This window comes from Colletotrichum phormii, assembly GCF_030913505.1.
Source record: "Colletotrichum phormii strain CBS 102054 chromosome Unknown BDP81scaffold_2, whole genome shotgun sequence".
In the NCBI taxonomy this organism is placed as follows: Eukaryota; Fungi; Ascomycota; class Sordariomycetes; order Glomerellales; family Glomerellaceae; genus Colletotrichum; species Colletotrichum phormii.
Genome location: NW_026851444.1, coordinates 916659 through 938554, shown reverse-complemented (window position 1 = coordinate 938554; position 21896 = coordinate 916659). Strand labels below are relative to the sequence as shown.

At 54.0% G+C, this 21896-nt stretch overlaps 2 protein-coding genes across 2 annotated transcripts; both read left to right on the top strand.

The window, feature by feature from the left end:
- Nucleotides 1-9962: 9962 nt before the first annotated feature.
- On the top strand, nucleotides 9963-12193 carry BDP81DRAFT_309071 (KilA-N domain-containing protein; the record flags this gene model as incomplete). The annotated part of the gene is made up of 3 exons (XM_060583519.1): nucleotides 9963-10614; nucleotides 10670-10802; nucleotides 10864-12193. The coding sequence occupies 3 exons, from the start codon at nucleotides 9963-9965 to the stop codon at nucleotides 12191-12193; spliced, it is 2115 nt and encodes a 704-aa protein (XP_060450411.1).
- Nucleotides 12194-13688: 1495 nt separating this feature from the next.
- On the top strand, nucleotides 13689-15792 carry BDP81DRAFT_389483 (mediator of RNA polymerase II transcription subunit 1-domain-containing protein; the record flags this gene model as incomplete). The annotated part of the gene is made up of 2 exons (XM_060587264.1): nucleotides 13689-14072; nucleotides 14131-15792. 2 exons carry the CDS (start codon nucleotides 13689-13691, stop codon nucleotides 15790-15792), a joined length of 2046 nt encoding a protein of 681 aa, XP_060450410.1.
- Between the last annotated feature and the right edge of the window lie 6104 nt (nucleotides 15793-21896).

Here is a 21896-nt window from a genome sequence, read left to right as displayed (position 1 = left end):
AAGTTTCCTCATCTGCAGGAATCTTGCATTGCAGAATGGACCTTCGGAACATTTTCTCCAAGGCAGAACGAATAGTCAGTCCGTCGTTACAACCGATCGCCGGATTGTGAAGGGAGCTGAGCGATTGGCAGCGTGCTTCAATAATGAGAGTGATGCGGCTTGAAACTACTGTAAACTTGACGCCGCTCAGTCACTTTGCGCTTATATTAGAGGTCGTCGAGATGCAGTTACCGCTGTCGCCGTGCATTGTCCCCAGCCACAATCGTCCTGGATGTGGTAGTGACGAGAAACGATTCTTTCCAACCCTGCGTGAGGCAGTGGCGCCTCAAGCCACCATAGGACTGGCTTCAAAGCTTGCACTGCTGCAAATTCCAAGCAAGGTCGCGCTTTGGGCGTGGTCGCTCAATTGGCTGGTAGATTAGACTTGCTGTGGTATAAGCGTACTTAAAGTTGTGGGCCTTCGTGAGAGAAACCCACGTCGTAGGATTCGATCACTCTGAGCATTATTACTAACGATGCCGTAAAAGAGGACGGGGTACTGATAGTTGATGCTGATTCAAGAGCGGGGTGTTGGTGAGAGATTGTGCTGTCTTCTACTGGTCGAACGCTTCATGACGGCCTGGTGCCTTGACAAAGTCCTGGTCTACGTGGAAGACATCCGGATATCTCGTCCCTAACTCACCACAGTTCCGTAAGTGATACAGCTAATCCCATGAGCGACGGCGCGTAATGAAGTGGATGGCTTGAACAAAAGAAAGCAAGCCCAGAGGCATTATCAGAATGGTGAGACCCAAAGCCTTGAAAATCGCGAAAGGCTATGAACCACCCTGTTTGACAAGTCCGTCTGTCACCTAGCCGCGCCTACCAAAGAGATTTGGCTAAGCTGATCTAGGCGCCAGAAGTCTCGACCTTCGGACCTTGCGTGAGGAGTGGAACTGGAGGGACAGGTGGGCTTGAGAGTATTTCTTTTTTCAGTCTTGGCAGCCGTTGGTTATTGTCGGCGGCGGCCGTCCGCAAGCCGACCAGTGGTGTGTGTTTTCTGATCCTTACGACAATGTCTCGCCGGCCGAAGGCTAAGCCGACATTTGCAACCAGCTTGTCGCTCTTGTTACTGTCATGGTCAAAGGGGAGGGTTGGATGAAAAGCTCGGGCGCAACGGAGATTCGTGAGAACTAGCTAGGGCCTGAAGGGTTGAGTTGCCAGCGCCAGGTAGGATGACCAAGGTGGCAGGTATCCGTACTCCGTACAAAGTAGACGACTGATGTTTGGTAGCGACCCGGCACCGGAGCTTTGGAGTGAACAAGTGTCCCCGTACACGCACCCGGGGCTTCAGCAGGGTTGAGGGTAGTCCGCTCGCCTGGGTAGGGCCAGGACGGGACTCGAGAGTCCGGATGCGCCAAAAAAGTGTGAAAGCAACCTAGAGCCTAGCGGACGGGAACCAGGGACAAACTGGCCTACGCTGGGAAGGGCAAGCGGTTCGAGGTTGACGCAGTCCAAGGCGTGCATCCGCAGGTGTCTCGCTGTGGAAACAAACAACGGTACTCCAGCTTTCCAACCCATCTGCCTATTGTGTAGGATGAAGCAGACTGAGACCACACCTTGTCTTTGGTGTGCGAAGACACGATGTATTTGTGCAACGGGTGGCCCCGAGTGCATTCCACGGGAAGCTCGGGAAGGCATTGAGTGAGGCTCGCCAACATGCCTGGCAGCTCTGGTAACTGATCTTCATTTGAGTTGAGCCCTGTAACGCATGCCTGCCTTGTTGCTTGCAGGGGACAGTGTCCGTACACATGTCGCTGCAAATATCCGAGGATAGAGACTCGAGTCGATAGAGACAGACTGGTATAGAGTGAAAGGGAGCCCCGGTCGTCTCAAGTTCTCGCAGCGAATTGACGTAGAAGGAGGCATCTTGGCTCGAATCTCTGGCAATTGATCCAGTATTCGCACGGCGATGCTGACTGTCGTTGCCGTTGTCGTTATGCGCGGTGGGCACCGTGGCACCCCAGACCGCTCGGGAGATGGAGACGGTGACGGGCGGTTTGAAGAGGCAAGGTGAGGCCCAGTCAATCAGCAGAAGCGCGTGGAGGCGTGCGATAGGTTGGAGAGGGGTCAGCGGCCTGAGACAATGAAACGATGAGGAAAAAAGAAATGTGGTTGATGAACTGGCCGGCTGAATGCTAATGCTGTCGGGTCGTCGTTACTTTGCTCCCAGCCTGCATCCGTAGGCAGTCCGCTCTCGGATCAAGAAGCAGAAGGGGTGGGCCACCCTTGGCAAGCCCAAATTGAAGGAAAACTTGAATGTATGTACGTATCAGTACAGAGTAATTCAGAGTATCCGTATGGAAGGATCTAGGTAGGTATCCCTTCCCTCTCCCGAGTAGATTCCAGTCCCCCCTTCCCTCGGAGTGTGCCTCTATGAGTGAGCAAGGCACTTGCTTACTACAACGAAATTTTTGTCATACCTCAACTACCCATGACAGACAGGAGATATATTCTGTGGTACTACCTGGGAGGAACATGGTTTGTCGACGATTCCTTCCTGGACTGGACGGGCCTGAAGGTCGACCATGTCACGAATGGAAACTTGAGCGAAATTGTAGGCAAGACCGGCCGCGTTGGGAACCTCAGGCAAAGAAATCTCATCACATCGGGGGCCGGGGAAGAAGGAGGTGAATTTGAGTGCTTGCCAAAGACTAAGAGGTTTCCAGGTTTCCTAGGTTCCGCTTCCTTCCCCAGGAACCTGTCAGTGGTCATGAAGGAAAGGGAGGGGAACGTAAGGAACCTGAATAGGCCATTTTGTGCTTGATAACAGTATTCGTACTTGCCTTGCGCGTGCAAAGTACGGTTACATAATACAATGTATCCGTTTATTCCTACCGTGGCACGTGCTTGGGTAATAGTGAGGAAGGCAAGTTCCTCCTCAGTATAGACAGATAGCGTACTCCGGAATACCTGCTTATCTAACGTGGTGGTATCCGTACCTTACGTAAGTCACTACAATTCTGATGCACGCTGCAGTCTCATCATGATAGCGATATGTCGAATAAATAACAGGAAGTAGCCGCCGTCGCATATTACGCAACTTGACAAATTGGAAGGTCAGAAAGATGAGAGCCGTCCATCAGCAAAAGACATCCGATCCGCAAACACGAAATGGATACCTGTGCCTGCCTTCCTAAGGTAGATAAGGTGTCACTGGGAGGAGGGAACTTGAGGTACTATGAACTCGGCTTTCCTTCCCACAAACCGTTCACGGTTCTTCCTGCCCTGGTGTCCTCCACTTGTTGCTCCAAAGAACCAATTTGGAAGTTGCAGCGCCCTCCTGCCAGCCACCACCCTGCCGTGATTGTGATGGGGACTCCTGCCCATGTTGGTTTTCTACACCCTGGTCATCATCCACTCTCGCTCCGCAAAGGGAAAGCAGGGCAAGGCAAGGCACATAGGGTTCGCAGCGGGGCCGGCGCGGAGAAGGCACAGGACAGGTTCACTCACTTGAGATATTGTGTCGAGTAGGCATGGCAGGGGGTCTACCTCTCGAGAGACGACAGAAAGCAAGCAAGCGATTGAGCAAGCAACACAACGCACGTCGCACGCCGCACGCCGCACACGAGAGACAGATGAGCAAAGCGGGTTTCCTGCAAGATGAGGAAACGCAAGGCAAAGCAAGACAAGACACCACAGAAGTTCAGGACACGACAGAATCCGCTGACCCAGACCTCATCAGACCAACCAGCCAGCCAGCCAGCCTGATTCTCTCCCTCCCCTGGTCGGCAAGTCGGCGACTTGTGGAGAGTCAGCATCCGTACGGAGTACCTATATCTGCTCCGTATGAATATGTACTCCGTACTCCGAACATGGAGAGAGACGACAACAGCAGGGTCAGCCAAGATAGCGTTACAAGATCTGCCTTTTGACATGCGCATGGCCCTCTGCCGCACAGTGCAGCAATGTCTGTGCTCTCGAGCATCATTGTCGGGAACCCCCCAGCCAGCCCAGCGCACTAAGATCAGAGATGCATCAAGCGGCAAGCCAACCCTTAACCCTTAACCCTTGATCTAAACGGACGAGGGGGCACGGGAGGACCAACAGCGGCATGGTTAGATACCCCCAAGCCGGCCCAGAGTCGTTTCTACTAGTAGTGTAGGCTCGGCAATCGACAGCGAACGCCCCCTTTCTCTGTCTGGTTCGCTGCGCGCTGCGCTAAACCGACGGCGTTGTGCTTGGAGTCCATCAGAAGCGTCGAGAAGACGACGATGCGCCATTGGCTTGCTTCTTCTTGTTCTTCCTTCGCTCGCCCTCGTCTTATTTTATCCCTTGCCTCGGGTCCTAGACTTGTAACGGTGCTTCTACCGGTAGTGAGGCCATTGTTGTCAATCATCTGCTATTGAGGCTCTTGTCTTGTTGACCTTTGTTTGATACCGGCCTTTGAGCAATAGCCGCTTGCTACACCACCTCACCAGGCTCATCTCACTTTGGAGACACTGCACCGCCCTGAGATGAAGGCCTTGGCCGCCGCCAATGGCACATGGACCGTACCTTGGTGTCGGGTACGTTAAACTTTCCCCTCGAAGCAATGTACACCCGAACCCTACATGCGCCGACCGGATGACATGACATTTTTGTTGGAACGGCAAGACCTTGCGACGGACTTCAGGTCCGGGACAAAACGGGCCCTGGAGATGCCGTGCTTCATTGGCAGCTGCGGCGGAAACATCCAACATCCAAACGCACAGTCCACTGTCTGTCCGACGGCTTTCGAGGTTCGGTCGAACAACAAAGGTCACAACAATGACACGGCCAATGGGTCAAGGAGAGCACAAGAGGCAACGCCAAGTCCGAGGCCCAAGGGTAGGCAGGTAAAATGGACGGAATGAGGAGCACGGCCGGTGGGACACTGTGTCAACCAGCGTTAAGCCCGCCTTATTGCAATGGTGTCAACCGCTGTTGCCGCTGCGGCCACCATCTCTATCTGCTGAACCGCTTGGGTCGCCTTACTAATTTGCCGGACTTTGCTGCAGCCTCTCTCGTCTTGGTTTGACCATCCGGTCCGAGTGATGTGAGTTGTAGCCGGTCTGGTTCGCTGTTAAGGAAATGGATAACCCCAAATCCTTGATTTGAGACTTGAAATTCAGTTCTCCACACTCTGCCCCCGATGTCTCGACAAGAACGACACCGATGAACTGCGGAGCTCTGGCGGCGGTGCGCTGAGTGACTGGCAAGACTGGAGAGTGGTCACTGCGCAGCTAGAGACTTGGAACCGAATACCTCCGTCCACATGCCCGGGGCTGTGCCGGGGTTCAAGAACGATTCGAAAACAGCCAGCATCGCCACTGAGAGAAGTCGACTACACGTCAATGAGACAAGTCGGCCAGCGGAAAGAGCCCAATGCTTTTGGGTCTTCGGATTGATCCCATGGAGACTGAAAAGACCTTTGCTTGTTTTTCAAACAAAAGCTGACAGTTTCTTGACTTGCCATGCTCTGTGCGTTTGAGCAGAGAGGAATTCGAGACGCCACTTTTCAAATCACGAAAGGATGAGAAAGAAAAGACGAAGCAATACGAGCATGAGCGCAACAGTGACAAACTAGATACAAGTGAATCGACATTAGTCTCTGACCGTCGTCGCCTCGAACTTACAACTTACGAGAGCATCTAATATGTACGGAAACTCTTGAGCCTGGCAAGCACAGATTGAAGGGCTCCAAGATCGGATCCACTCCACTTCTTCCCATCTCTGTCGAGTCTCGTCTCTCATCTCCCAGGTCCCTGCACAGAGCCAGGCTCAGTCGACATCCCGTCGGGATAGTGATACTGTCATCAAGCGAGATACTCCGTACAGAGTGTCTGGTTTTGATGCTTGTGCAAGTTACACTCCGTCCATCCAGTGCTCCTTGCTCTCATTTCGCCGGGGGATGAATTGCTCTGGTCTCATCGATCCGTAGCGCGGGAACAGGAGGGTCGGTCGAGGTTGTTTGGCACAGAGCAGCCAACGTCCACGCCCGCATCTTGCTCAGTCGCAGTTGCGGTCGGGTGAGGTAAGATGTTCGCACAGGTATTGGTACCTCGTCTCGTGAGAGCCCTTGGACTTGGGGTAGGCCCTGGGCCTGGCGGGCTGCCATGCCAATGCAAGGCCCTGGCATCATCTACAGTGGCCTAGTTGATTGCGTTTAACTGCGTTTACCTGCGTAGTCTGGACGTTGTCTACCTAGATGGACATGCATCACCGCCCATACGCCTGCTCCTCCACGTCGTCCGTCCGCTTCAGAGTGTCTAGGCCCGTTGTGTTGAGTATTCCTTCTGAAAGGCCGACAGACCGACCGCGACAGACTGGGGCTTGAACTCAGGCCATGGGCCACCCTGGTCAAGGACAACAGACCCCTCTCTTCATGGTGTTACCCTACGACCTACTCTAACCACGCCCCTCGAGCGACGACACTAGGCCCCGGGAAACGACAACGAAGCCCACGTTCAACGAGGTCCTCGACGTCCATTGCTCCCGTGGCACGCCCCCCCTCTCGATTCTTGACGGTGCCCTTCCCTTCCATTTTGACCACCCTACACCCACCGAACGGCGACGGTTAGCTTAGCCTGGCCGTACCACCCTTCCAGGGCTCGGGTAGCTGGCTGAGAATACCTACTCTCTACGCCCCAGCCCGACCCAATGATCAAGACCGAAGAAGAGACGAAAAAGAGAGGCGAGTGCCGACGGTCGAGTCGCTTACCGACGCAGCCACGGATCAAACTGACAGGGAGAGTAGGAGATGGAGCCTGGAGCTTTGGAGCCGGTACTTGGAGGAAGGAGGAACAGGTTTCGAGGTGCGGACGCAGAAGCAGAGTAAAAAGGCCCGCTGCCAGCTAAGGTAAGGTACGGAAAGGCAATGTGAGGTGAGGTGATGGATGTGCTATTGAGGTTCCCACATGGACAGAGAGGAACTCAAGACAGGGCAAAACGCAGTAAGCGTATCCATACCGTATGCTGTATCCGTACGGCTTGTTGGAAGAGAAAAAGAGAGAGAGAGAGAGAGCGGAGTCATTTGGCACTTGTGAACACAAGGTACTCCGTACTCCGTACGAGTCAATATCTCCACTTTTCCCAGAGGCTTCTTCTCGTTCTCTCCATCCAGAAGCTGAGGATAAGTCGACAGACTGGGGGAGCATTGTCACTTCCGTCCCGGCGTCCACATACGAGAAACAGAGCCCACACCTGGGACTTGGAGACGGGAAAAAGAAAAGATAAACAGCAAAAAGATAGTGTGCCAATTACAGGCCGTGTAAGCAGAGAAAAGAACCAGTGGACCACACACGAGACCCCGAAGGAGTCGTTGGTACCGGCTACATTGCATCCCAAAGTGCACGTCCCATGCCATCCAGACAGACGTTGCGAAATAGACATTGAAGCAAAAGAAAAATAAAGGCAAAGGGAGAAAGAAGTTGAAGGAGCTGACGATGGTTGGGCACCAAGACAAGAAACACAGACAGTACAGTACAGTACGTCCGTACCTTACCTTGGTTCCAGATACGAGTCGAGCGAGGCTGAGCCTCTCCCGACTTCATGTTATCGAGTGCAAATACACATACGTAAGAAGAGCTAGGTAGTTCAGTTCGGTCCATGATTCTGCTCTGCTCGCTCCTTTGGACTCTGGAGCGCGTGTGCGTTGGCTGTATGCGTCTCTCTGTGTGCCGCGGGCCAGTGTGTGTGAGTGTCCAGTTTGTGTGTGGTGTGGCTTCGTCGTCGACAACCGAAGTACCGGGATACTTCGCACCTCAACTTTCGCTCATCTGTCCGCCGATACTCTACCTAGGTACCTTACCTGACCGGGTGGGAAGAAAAAACTGGGTACGTATCTTTTCCGCCAGTCGTCGTTTGAACTCGGGTTTTCCTCTCTCTTCCTTCTCGCACACCCCCCCTCCCCTTCTCCGCTCTTCCATCCTCCCCTCCTTCTCCTCTTCTCCTCCCATCTGGCATCCCATTCAATCCTCCCCCCTGCCCTTCCCACTTGGTAGATACCCCCCTGGTCTCCGTACCACGGTACTTTCGGCCTTATCCTCGCCCTCCAGAATGCTCGTCCCTCACCCTCCCCCAAGGACCCCCTCATCTTCGACCCCCGGTCGGCCGGACTGTCCACTTAGCAGCAGCACTGAACGGCCAAACCCACCACTCTCTGAGCTCCTCCGGGGAGGGGGGGCAGGCCCTTGACCTGTGCCATTTCTCAATCCAAGCCCACCTACCTTGTCGAACGCCGCTACCAGAGTCCGTATCTTTTGCCCGTGAGATACCTCAGTCCTCGCCGCTATACTTGCTCTCCAGCACCGCGCCGCGCTACCTGGCTCCGTACGCAAAGTACGGTATCCGTACGGGCCAGACAGATACCTTGGACAAGAAGAGAGTGAGCGAGCGAGCGGGCGACACAGAGAGAGAGAGAGAGAGAGAGAGAGAGAGAGAGAGAGAGAGAGAACCCTACCGCTCTTCTACACAGTACTCCGTACCTACGAAATATTGCCTACCTAGCTTTCTGCCTCTACTCCGTACGCCTCTGCACCTCTCGCTCTGAGTCTCCGAACCTGGAGTCTGCGCTCTGCTTCGACCTCTCGGTGACCCATGGGCCATGGACCCTGCCCCATGCTCTTGAGCTCTGCCATGTCCGTACCGCTACCGCCGTACCACACCAGCATCGACCAAAGTGCGGATACCGCAGTACCCCAGCAAGGTACCTTTACCCTCAACCCGCACCTGCACCTTGCACTTGCGCCGGCCGGGGTGGGCGTGGACATGGGCGAGGGCGTGTGTGGTGTGGATTGTGGATGTATGGACTTCGACCTGCCTCCTCTTCTTTTCTCACCACCAAAAACAAAACCTTCCCACGCCCGTCTTCTTTCTTTTCTTTCTACCTCTCACGACTCCACCAACCACCTCCAATATTCCACTCAGGATAGCCAAAGAGGCGAGGACGGTAAGTCAGAACTTCTTCTACACTTCCAATGCCTCTTCAACCCTCTTCTTCCACCTCCTCACCTCAACCCGCCTAACCTCCATCTACCCTCTCATTCCTCTGCTGCACCTCCTGCACACCCGCCCCCATTCTATATATGCCAAACTCCTAGCTAATGTACCTGCATTAGAAGAGTTGGGCAAGCTCGACGAAGAAAAAAAAAAGAGAGACGCAAAGATCAAGGAAGACCAAGACGATCCACCTGCTCTCCGCGAGTGTTTGTGTGCTGTGTCTGGTACCTGCCTGAATAGAGACCTCCATACAAACGGCCCTCCACCGCTTGTTACTCAGCCCCGATTTCAGAAGAAAAGGGCATTCCCTCGCTTCGCATCGTCACCGTCCTCGGCTCCTTTCGTGCAACCCGCATTGCATTCCGAGAGACTCAACACAAGTCTACTCTTCTGCCACCTCGACAAACGTCCTCTCCATCAGTCAGCCTGCACCCTTAGGCTTACTACTGCCAATTCGACAAGACACCGCAATTCTCAACCCGCCGCCGTCTCCATCAACCTCGGATGCTACGAACATAGAATCTCCTGATTTTTTTTAACGACTGCCTACGACGACCACGACCGTCCTGATCTGTTTCTTTTTCAAAAGAATCATTGTGTTGTACGGATTGTTCTGTTCCCACCCTGTAGCACCGTCACCGCCCGAAGCCACTGCAGTCTTTGCGCCGCCGAGCCTTGCCAATTGACCTTGCTCCAAGCTTCTCGAACATCCAATCCAGCACCACGACAAGACTCCTCGAAAGAGATTTTTTTCTCTGTTTCCGCACGTCTGAAATCCTGCTGCCGCCATAGTTCCGAGGTTCGCTAGGCGACCCGGACTTCACTGACCTCTGGTGTTTGGTGGTAGAACCTTCGGGGCAACAACCGTGAAGCTGGATTTACCGTCGATTTCTTCAGTGCAAACCCGGGGACCGACCGACGTGTCGTATTACAACGCTCACGCGGCTCAGAGGCCGTCGTACATGAACAGCGAGAGAGTGCCGTCTCTTCCATTGCCCAACTTGCATCAGGCGTACTCATCGGGTACCTCGTCACCCCGGGTCAGCTCCATCGGCTCCGCTTCCAGCTCTCACGCAGGTTCGCAGTCGTCCTTCACGTCGGCCGCATCCTCCCACGGGCCCAAAACACCTTCTCCCACCCTGCCTATCAACGCGGCGATTCCTGGATCTTCCAGTCAGTCAATTGGTGGTTACGAGCATTACCCCGCCATGAATCAACCTGCAGCAGACATGTACTATTCGCAACATATGTCTGCCGGCCAAGCGCCACCGCCCCAGACCGTGACCTCCGGCGCAATGTCTTACCACACCCAGCCACCGCCGTTGCAGCCAAGCCATCTGCCTCAATATCAGCAGCAGACTCAGTACGGCCAGCCGTACGGTTATTCCAATGGCTTAACTTCGCCCCAAAGCGCTCCCGTGAACAACGGAATGGGTGGACAAAACGTGCTGCCTCTCCCGGGTGTCAACCCTGGAAGTTTCCAGGGCTTTGACACCACTGGCCAAGTCGCTCCGCCTGGCATGAAACCCAGAGTAACAGCCACTTTGTGGGAGGACGAAGGCAGCTTGTGTTTCCAGGTAGAGGCACGGGGCATCTGTGTCGCACGCCGCGAGGGTAAGTTCGATTGGCATATTTGATGATTGCCGAAGCATGCTAACGTGTACACTAGACAATCACATGATCAACGGCACCAAGCTGTTGAATGTCGCGGGAATGACCCGTGGTCGCCGCGATGGCATTCTCAAGAGCGAGAAAGTGAGACATGTCGTCAAGATTGGCCCTATGCACCTGAAGGGTGTCTGGTGAGTTTCATGTGCCCCAAGACAAACCCGCCGGACTTGGTCTAACGAGGAAAAATTACAGGATCCCTTTTGAGAGGGCGTTGGACTTTGCAAACAAGGAGAAGATCACCGAACTGCTCTATCCCCTCTTCGTCCACAACATTGGCGCCTTGCTCTACCACCCCACGAACCAAACCCGCACCAACCAAGTCATGGCTGCAGCTGAACGCCGCAAGGCAGAGCAAAGCCAGATGCGCGGTGCTCCCCAGAACGGCGCCCCTGGGCTGCCGTCTATTCAGCAGCACCATCACCATTCTATGGGCTTACCCGGACCTCAGCAACCTCTGCCGTCCCATGCAAACATGGGCCGTCCCACTCTTGACCGCGCCCACACGTTTCCTACTCCCCCGACTAGCGCTTCTAGCGTGATGGGTGGCAGCATGGGCGCCTCAGACAACGGATTCCAGTGGGCTCAGTCTCAAGGAATGGGCAGCGCGCAGCCCCAGAACCCCATGTCTATTGACACCGGTCTCAGCAATGCCCGCTCCATGCCCGCAACTCCTGCCTCGACACCGCCCGGCTCCACCATCCAGAACATGCAGCCATATCAGACCGGCACACAGCAATACGACAGCTCAAGGGCCATGTACAACCAGTCTTCTCAGCAGTCCCCTTACCAAACCAGCCAAGGCTCGCAGGATCGCTCCGTATACAGCCAGAACGACCCATATGCTAAGAATGATATGGGTCCTCCGTCAGCACGGCCCGCTGCGACGAGCGCCTCTCAAGATCAGAAGCCCTCGAACGGCATCATGCATCCCGATTCCAATGCCCCTCAGCCTGCCGGTGAGGAAGAGGCTGACCACGAGCACGATGCCGAATACACCCACGACAGCGGTGCCTATGACGCCAACCGTGGATCGTACAACTACTCCGCTCCTGCCGTTGGATCGCTTCCCACCGAACACCAGCACCTGTCTCCTGAGATGACAGGCTCGCCCAGCCACCCTCCTGCATCCGGTCGTGCTACTCCCCGCACTGCCGCCGCACCTCAGCCCTACTACTCCCAGCAGGCTGGCTACAGCACGCCTCCGCGTGTTGCTCAGCAATCTTCCAGCAACCTCTATAATGTAATGAGCAACGACCGCAACTCTGCAGCTGCGGGTGGCAACAGCGTTTACCAGCCCCAGTCCGATATGAACTCCATGCCCAACGGCTACCCCTCGCAGATGAACGGTGCCTCGAGTGGCATCAAGCGCGGTCGTGATGATGACGACGACCTGCAGCGTCCGCTGAGCGGTGGCGGCATGGACATGAAGCGCAGAAAGACGCTCATGAACTCGGCTGTCCCCACGTATGACACCATGGCTCGCGCTCCTCCTGTTATGGCTCAACAGCAGCAAGGAAGGTAGTGGCGGCGACGTTCGGTCACTCCTTATCAGCCCAAAACCTAGTCACTTCATTGGTGGGCGTTGTGGCTACATCTTGTTTGAGGCATGATGATAAACTGATTATGATCCTGAAGTCTCGAGCGAGAGGCTTCTTGACATTCATTGCACACCAATTTTCTTATTTGTCTTTTTATTCGCGAGACGACTTTTCGGCATCGAGGACCCATTGGAGACGACGCTGACGAGTTGACGACTTCTCATTCCCTGTTTTTTAAACGCCCATCACGGCTGTAGATGCTGATGAATGACGCCTTGCATGGGGGAGGACGTAATCCTAAAGACTCGACCATTCTTCTTTTTTCCGGATCTTCGGGACAACATACACGAAAGAGCACGGTGGGGTTGGAAACTACGGCCTGCTGGCCCGTTATGACACTCGGGTAATGCGGCGTGCGAACACCACATCGGAGGACGGGCCATCAACATCACCAACATCTTTTCCTTTGCTTTGGTTTCGAATACAGTGGAGGATCATCTGGTACTGAAATGTGCCAGACATGGGGGATTAGGATGATGACCTTATGACGATTTGTTCCTTTCACAAAAGTGTGAGACGTGTGTTGGAAACTGTCTCTTTAGGTAATGACTTGACGAATGGAAATAAAAAAAGCTGTTGCTGCTTCAGAACCCCAGATCTCGGAAATCGTGAACTTTTTGTGAAGTCGAAGGGAACTTCTCCTTCATGCTAGTCGGATGAGCGGAGTGCTAAAGACAAAGCCAAGCATCAGAACGAATCTGACTGACGATTGAAAGATGTATACATTGATCTCACGGATAGAGATTTGTCTCAACATCGGCCATTCATTATGTCCTGGATTCTTAAGCTTCCAGTCCGGGTTGACTTTGGGAACTGGGAGCGGGTGATATGCGATGGAAAGGAATGACACTCTCTCGGCTGCGAGACGACTCGAATCCCGTTCCAGGCTTATGTGAACAGAGTTGGAAATCAATGCACGTATTGGTAGGGGAATACAACAGATGTCAAACCAAATGCATCTTGATGGAAACACCGGAAATTGCTACATCTTGCCTCAGGTAGACGTTGGTGAGTCGTGACTGATGTAAGACGGGAAGGAAGCCAGTACCTCAGCCCGTCGGCTAAAACCCGGACCGCATGCCCCTCCACTAGCGCTGAGGCACCATTACCACCTGCGTCGGTGCTTAAGTAGGTAGGTACCTTACCTTACCTCCCTCGAGCTAAGGCAGGCCAGCTCAAGTATTATTCTGCGGCTCAACTCGGGCTTGGAGCGACAGTCCTATCTTCAACTCCCACTTTTACTTGCGGCACTGCTTTTGCCTTCGAACACATACGGAACTTGGAGACGAAATATTGGCATTGGATATTCTTCAATTGATGGCCACAAAGTTGCTGACATAGTTTTACGTTGCGACGCTATCCTTTTACAACTCCTACCTCCGATCACGATCGAAACCGACTGGCCGACCGAATTACAACATGGCAACTCCGACGCAGATGAAGCATGCGGCTTCTCAACAGGGTAGAACCCCTTCGCAGCTTACAGCAGCCACTCCGCCGGTATCGACGCCATTTTCGGCATCGCAAGCGCATACAGCTTTCTCGCCGAGAGGACCTAAGTCGTCGCCTCAGCAGTTTAAGAAATCGCCAGCGACCTCGACCACTTTGATGGGCCACCCAGCTAATGGCGCTCTGAACTTCGACAGCCCATCTGCAGCCGCTGCTATGGGCGCGCTCGGGATCAGTGGTGGACTGGACATGGGACTAGACCACGCCGGGATCGCGGGCTTCGGTGGTTTGGGAGCATTGGGCAGCGAGGACGACAAACTCAAGAGGTTTGATGCTGTGATTGAGATACTGAGCGTAAGTCAGGGCTGTTTATGCCTTGTGACGGGAATGGGACCTAACGAAATCCTTGTAGAAGGCAACTGGTCGAGTCAGCGAAGCAGGCCTCGAACGACTTACGCTCCGAACTGGTCTTACCAGTATGTGGGATGAGCATCGGTCGCCCGACGGCAGAAAAACAAACATGCTTGTCATCGCCGGTCAGGCTTTGACGATCGATATCGAGCTGAACAACAACATCGTGGAGAACGTTTCGCTGGGATTCCCGGAATCAGGACCAGTTGTCACGAGGCATAAGGATCTAGCTGGCAACATCCTGCTCAAGGATCTGCAACTTCGCCCCGACCAGAGCCCGTTAACCAAGACTTTGAAAGCGTTCTCTGCCAACCTTGAACGTCTGGCAACTCTCGACAAGCTGAGCGTCATTCCGGGATTTGACTGCCAAGAGGCTCTAGCTGGCGTCTTTGAGAGTCTTGAAAGACTCCACAAGTGGGAAATGTCGAAGCTGCGGGAGGATCCTGCCATGAGCGGCAAGCCCGAACGTTTCCTCGAGACGACTGCAATGTGCACCAAGAGCGGTTGTCCGAGGATGCATTCGAGGGGTATGGTGGGACTAAGCATCGAGTACTGGACGGAGAGACGCCATGTCATCCCCAAAGCACCAGAGACGACGCGCTACTGCGAGAACATGGAGAAGGCCTGGTCGATTCTCATAGGCTGCAAGGCGTTGGATGGCGACTTGTTCCCTCCCGCCCGGCTTTCTGAGAATTGGATTTCCCAAAAGGTCGAGAAGACCGAGCCTGGACCCGAGGATCTGCTCGTTGCAGCTTCTGGGCCGGCTCTTGACTGGCTGGAACCGGAGCCTACGACGCTGCCACAGACGGACGACAATAAGGATTCGGGCATCGACGTGGTGCAGGCGGATGGCACGACGCACAAATACCCGAACGTCAAGTTTGTCGCGACACTCACCCCCTCAGTCATCGTGCCGCAGTCGGTATGGAACACACTGCACACCCTCACAGGAGCCCAGGCTCAGCCTATGCCTCTGCCGACCTACACATTTGACAGCATATCTTTTCCGATACCCGAAGGAAGTCACCACGACGCAAGCGAGCTTAGAGTCATTTCTTGCGAGAGAAGAGTTCCGATCCCGAGCAATGATAGCACCGTCTCATCCCGGAAACACAAGAATACGCTACTTATCTACAAACCAGTGTATGGGCAGACAGTCACTGAACTCTCATTCTCGCACCCAAGGCAGCTAGTAGCAATGCTACCCATCCTTCGTCAGTATGCACTGATCTCGACGTTATTGGAGAGAAGCTTCGGTTCTGATATCTCGGGCGAGGCTCTGCCCGAGGTTCATGAAAACATCACGATGAGTGATACGACAACGACGCAGGCCGAATACGAGAGATTCATGTCCAAGAGCTATGACGAGAACGAGCAGGAGCTTACCCTAGACGTGGTGCTGACTGTCCATCCCTCTGCTGGTTTGCATATCGTCTTCCCTTTCCGCGGCGCAACGGCCAACGTGGATCTGCAAATTCAGCAGAATGGAGTGGTACACGTTGTGTCACAGAACATCGTGCCGGTCGACGGTAATGACGCGGCAGAGACGGGCAAGGGCAAGGGCAAGGGCAAGCAGTTTACCCCGCAGGACTTGGGCAGGTTGCTCGAGGTGATGGAGGATCTCTGCTCCTGGGCAGAATGGATTCGAAAGAACCTGTCGTAAGCTTGCTCTCTGCCGAGACGGACGATCGAGATCGATGGAAGATCGAGATCGATGGAAAGGAGGGCAAGATCGATCACAAAAGGACCACGGCCGGTAGAAGCTTATGACGTATGAATAGGCTTTTGGGGGATTTGTTTTTGTTCTGTATAATTGATACCCGGGCGGGATCAACGGGGCCCCCAAGTTGACCCCTCCCGTCTTTTTCTCGCCAGACAAGGAATGGGAAGTGAGCTTCTGAGTTATCTCCCATGGATACGGACCTTTGGAAAAAGGCAAGGCTAAGGTAGAGGATGGGAGATGGATGAGCGATGCAAGCTGCATGATTTGGGGTTGGTTCGGTCCCGAGGCGTTGGGTCTTGGGTTTCTTTGGGTTTGACAGCGGGGGTAAAGGTTGGCTTTTCGCCTACTTGGTTTTAGGCTGCCCGACGACGTTCAAGAGGAAATACCTACTTAGTCGATAGTGTGAGCCCAAACAAAGGGAACCACTTTGGTAAACATGAACCAAGCTGTGAGGCGGTTCATGCCCACTTGTTCTCCAAGCTTCACACTCTCACAAACTTGTGCATGAAGAAGAAGTCTCAAAGAAGAAAAGTGTGATAATGACGTTTTCTTGCCAAGGTGGTCTTGCCCAGTAAATCCTGTGAGTTCCCCGGGCCGCCCGACGGAAGACCACCTTTAGCGTGCATGGCTCCGTGAGATGGGGGATGGGGATGCGGTTGCGGGTGCGGTTGTTGATGTTGATCTGTTGATGTGATCGACAGGTCTTGCTGCCTTACCGAGAAGCCGCAGCCTGCTGTGACGTTTTTTTTTTTTTGACACTAGTGCCACTGTCTTCCCCGCGCCCCGTCTTCCCTACCCGTGTGCCTTACTTACACACGTTTAATTTGGGCATCTCTAAGATGTGGGGCGATGATGATGGGCTGGATGCCAGTGGTGAAGTCTATTTCGGATCGTCGATGAAAACTTGCAAACTTGCGAGAGAGCCCTTGATGTTTTGGATTGCGAGATTGGTTTTCTTTAGTTTTTCGGGGTCTCTGGGTCGGAGTGAGAATGGCCTGGCCTGGTATGGGTGGGATTGGGCTTGGGCTTGAAGGAGGTTTGAGTCAATATGACCAGCCTTGAGAGAAGAAGGGGTCACGAGGTTCGATGTTCGGCATTATTGTTGACGAGGGGGCGGTACATCAGGGAGGAACAGCCGGGGAAACCGGAGGGGTGACGGGGCTGGAAGAGTCGATGTTTTCCACCTCGTCACCCTCTTGATTCACAATACTGGATTTCTTTACCCAGCTGCCACTGACTGCCTTGCTATATTTACCGTGTCTACCGTGTTTACCGCGTTGGAGGGTAAGTGTTGCAATAATCTTGTCCTGGCACAAAGGCCTACCTGAGACGTGGCCTGTTCAAGACAACCCGAATAGAAGACAATCTGATATATAGATAAAAGTGACGAGGAAGCGGAGGTTGAAGAAGCAAGGCGGATGAGACGGGTGATACGGGGACGTTCTGTCGTCGGGTGGCGGCGCCGTTCGGCAGCCCACAGCTGTCCGGGCGCGAATAGACGGGGTGCGAACGATGGCTCGAGGTTGGCTTCGTTTTTCTCTTGTGCTCCGTTGGCTTCTGCTAGGCTACCCGGCAGTTTGGGTACCGAACTTTACCTTTTTGTCCAAGTTTTCCCCCCAAGCAATTTGATTGGACGTAGTTTGCGGCGGTTAGGTGCTAGGTAATCCGGGTACATATTGGATATCGGAAAGGTGTTTCTTTTTCCATGTGTTGTCTTGATCATCTGGGTATGATTATTCGAGAATTGAAAGCCTCATGTCTAACATGGTGACCCAAATGGAGCAGATGGGGGGGGCAGTTTTGCCCCCTCTTCCCGCCCAGGCCTCCAATTCTTGTTGGTTATGCTTCGGGAGCCTGTGCTGTGCCAGTTGCTGCTGCAGAAGGATCCGAGGGGGCGAGGGGGAAAGGGAGGGGCCTGAAGAGGGTCTTTGGAGGGGGAGGAATTCCAGTATCGATAGGAGATTTTTTGTGGTAGTTTATTGTTGTTGACGGCAAATCAATAAACAATGGGAAAGTCAACAAATCGGGTACTCCAAACAAAACAAGGACGGGAGATCCGATTAATCTGGAGACGGACGGGGTAGGAGATTGGCGGAGACAGCAACGACGGGTACAGATATCGCTTGCTTGATTAGATAGAAGGCAAGGTATCCATCTGTATCGTACGGATAGATGGCTCCGCGAAGAGTGTCCACGCAGATTGCGGACTGTCAAAAAGAGGAGCCGCTTGATCTACTGTGTAAGGGAAGAGTGGGTTAGCCATCTTTACCCATAGTGCTTGGCGGCCGCCAAACACTTATTCGTACAGCACCGCCAAACGGGCTATTCGGAAGTCTGCGGTTCATTGTCGAGAACCGAGGACATTGCCTTTACCATGGCGGGCCGCGGCTGCGCAATCTGCGATGCTGCATCGTATTAGAGATTTGACACACAGAAGGATGCTGATGGGGTTCACCGTTCAGCTGAGCTGGTCCACTCACTTACACCCAATTTCAAAAGTCATCCCATCTTTTCTTTCGTTCTTGGTGTGTTCCGGCTCCTGAGGAATGTTGGTGTTACCTTGGCTGACACCTTCCCCTTACCTCGAACTCTTTTTGACTTGCTTTCCCGTCTCCTTTGTGTTGCAGCGGCGAGTCGTTGCCGTTGTTTGGGGGGAAAGGGTTCTCCCTTCCCGTATCTGTTCCAGAGTTGCCGCCGCCGTCCCAAGGACACGCGGGGGTCTGCTGAAAGACAGAGACCAGAACTCCATCTGAAGGTCAAAGAGTGCCCGAGCTTTCGAGGCTCGAACGGGGATCCAAGCTCAGCTCTTCCCCCGCCCTAGTTCTACTGACTTGCCCGCATGGTGGGCCGAATGAGAAAGGCGAGCGTGGTCTTGACTCTCTTCGCGGTACGCCCGTTTTATTTTTGAAAAGCGGCCCGTTGAAGAGGTCCAGTTTTGAATTACTGAGAAGAGGCAGAGGAACGAAGAATAGAGAGAAACACCAGTTTCTTCTTAGAGGAAACCTTGTAAAGCCGCTGCCGCGCACCAAGGTGTTTGACCTTTCCCAAACGTTCCAGGAGCTTCAACGTTGGCTGGTGGGCAGCAAAAAAAAAACGAGATTTGAGGCAGACGATGGGGCCGGGGAGGAGGCTCCAGGTTGTCCCAGATTCGCTAGCCCGGCGAGCTCGACCGTGTCCTCGATTCTCTGAGATGCCATCTGGCATCTTTACGAGTCTAGTCTTTGTCAAGGAGTGCTTTGGGCAGCTTGCGGTGCTCTCTCTCGTTCTCTCCAGACTTTCAGTGAAGCGAGATGACGCGGTCACAGGCATGAAATCGTAATATCAGGTGCAATCAATCGCTGACCCTGCTGCTTTCCCCATTGAGATCGGAACCTGCGAGCGATACTGTGGAGAGCCTGGTCGATATGTTGGGAATATTGAACTATAGGCATGCTGCATGATGAATGGACCGGACAGCTGGGAAGGGAATAATTGGTGAGGCAAGGTTGATGGCTGTCCGCTGTCGCCCTGTGTGGTGGTCATGACGGTGATGACGACCAGTAGTGTGTGTGTGTGTGTGTGTGTAAGGTACCTGAGGCGAGGTACCACCGGATTGTGTTGACGAAGTATTTGTTTTGGTGTTTTTGTTTTGTTTTGGTTCCCGGCTGTGGCTTGTCGCGTTTGTTTAGTGGCCTGGCTCCATCGGCCATGGATCAGCCGTCTTTTCTATTTTGATGATGAGCCCACCTTTTCCCGCTGCCCGACAGGCGGCTCGCCAATGTGGTCACTCGTGTCCGAGACGCAGATAATATTGTACAGCCCGAGAATGACGAGTTGGAAGGAAAAAGAAGGAAAGAAAAGAAGCGTTCCTCGCTTCTGCTGCGTCTCGATGGAGTCCAGAGTGAACAAGTGGCAGTTGAGTCGTGGCTATGAGACCAAGGGGAGGGGGGGGGCCCTCTTTGGCACTGCAGCGACTACTGCAGCGTGTGTGACTGTATGTTGGGCCTGGCAAGCTGGATCTTGGACGAGGCGAATAGGCGTGAGGCCCGTCCTGGGGGAAGAGATGGGTGTCCTGGAAGATTTCCGTGTAAGAGGAGTGCAAGCCTCGTCTGGTCTTGGTTGGACCATGTGGTGCGGACGCTTGCTGTACGTCGGGGGACGCACAGGACGGTGGACAGGAGACGAGATGGATCAGTCCCGCACATTGTGCATTCTCCCAGTCGGCAAGACTTGATTGTCCAATACGTCTCCAGAGCGTGTTGATCTCCCTCGTTGTCTTGCCCATATTTTCCACTCTAGAGTCTGGTGAGGAGGTTCGGGCTGCAGGAGACTTCAGACGCGTAGGCGGGACCCTGCAGGCAGATGGAAGATTACAACCAATAGATGGTGCTTGCAGACCTCCAAAAGGGCATCCCCCCCGGCTTCAATCTTGGGGGGTCCCCTGGCGTCTTTGGATGCCAGACCGTTGGGTAAGTTGGGTTTAGTGATGTCAGGGTTAGAAAGAGGTCGTGGACCTGTGTGTTTGTTGGCTTGTGACTAGTGGGCAGTCAGAATGATAGCGAAGGACAGGACCTGAGAGAGACTCGGTCCCAAAGTTGGCTTTCATCACGAAGAAGCAAGACAAATTTGCAGCCTCGAGATTCTTCAGTTGAGACGCTGCATGCCTAGACCTGGGTGATTAGATTTTGTTTTTGTCTTTTCCCCCAATCCGGGACCTGCATCTGCGACCTTGTAGCTTCTTGAACGGCTTCAGCTGCGGTCTTGCACTAACAGACTGGATCCACTCCGAGGCGCGTAGTCACGTGCTTGTCTAGCTGGTTTGGGAAATATTGTAAACAACACACACACGCCACGCGCGCCATCGCGAAAAGAAGCAGCGACTTTCCCAGTGTCCACATCCATCTGCACGCCCTTTCTCAGTCCCCCCCCCCCCCGTTCCCGTTCCAGTCTTTCCCAGAGCGCCTCCATTCCGACTACGATCCCCCCGGCTTGTGCGTGCCATTCCTCTACCTGTCTAGGTACCTAAGGTGCGGCTTGCCTGCATCGACCATCGACCATCCATTCATTACCTGCCCGGTCGTGGTCTCTTAGTCTTGACTCTTCCTGCCCATCCCTCGCCCGCCCGCGCCCAGTGTCCCACACACAGCAAGTCACAAACCCACTCGGCTCGCGCTGCGCTGCGCTGCACCTTTCGCACTTACACCCGCAAACCCGCAACCCAACCACCACCCACTTCACCCACCCGCTCGCTCTTGACGGACACAACCCGACGCACACACTCACCGCGCATCCTCCTCTTCCCCGAATCCTATTTGCGCCTACCTCTCTCCTACCCTCACAACTCCTTCCATCCCCTTCCCGTTTTGTCTGTTGCGTCTATCTCCTTGCCGCGTTTCCAACTTTTTGGTCCCCTTCCCGACAAAGTCACACTACCTTCCCTAGGGTCCTTTTCGCCACTCGCGCGCGCGACTCTCTCTCTCATCAGACGACGGGTACGCAACAAGAAGCCATCCACCTACCCTTCCTTCATGCGATGACTTGAGAAAGTCGTCTGCCGATCACGAATCGCCAACTAAAGCGGAATGAAGATGCGAAGCAAGACGCATACCTGAACGTTCCTGCTCGACTTGACCAAAACCACCCCCCTCAGACTTTAGCGCCATGCAGTAGATGCACTTGCGCTCCCGTCCCGTCCCTTCTTTCTCTGTCTGCCTACGTGCCTACCTACTCTGGCCTCGCCTCCTCTTGTCCTCCTGCCTGGACCCTCTTCTTCCTCCTTTTCTTTCAGCCTTCTTTTCTGCAACATCGCGTCCACACCCATCATCACACCAAGAACGAGGGCGCCCTTTCCGGCTGACCAGGCCACTTCGCCTCGTCCACGTGTAACCAGTACTGGCTCCTCCTACACACCTTGGACCCTTAAACACACGTCCAGCCAGTCCTATCACCATCTTGGGATAAACCCCACGAAAACAACGACGACAACTACTCCGTACTCCCTACCCTGCGCGCCTTGGGACTGCTGCCCTCACCTCTCGTACTCGTAGTCAGCATCCCTCCGATCG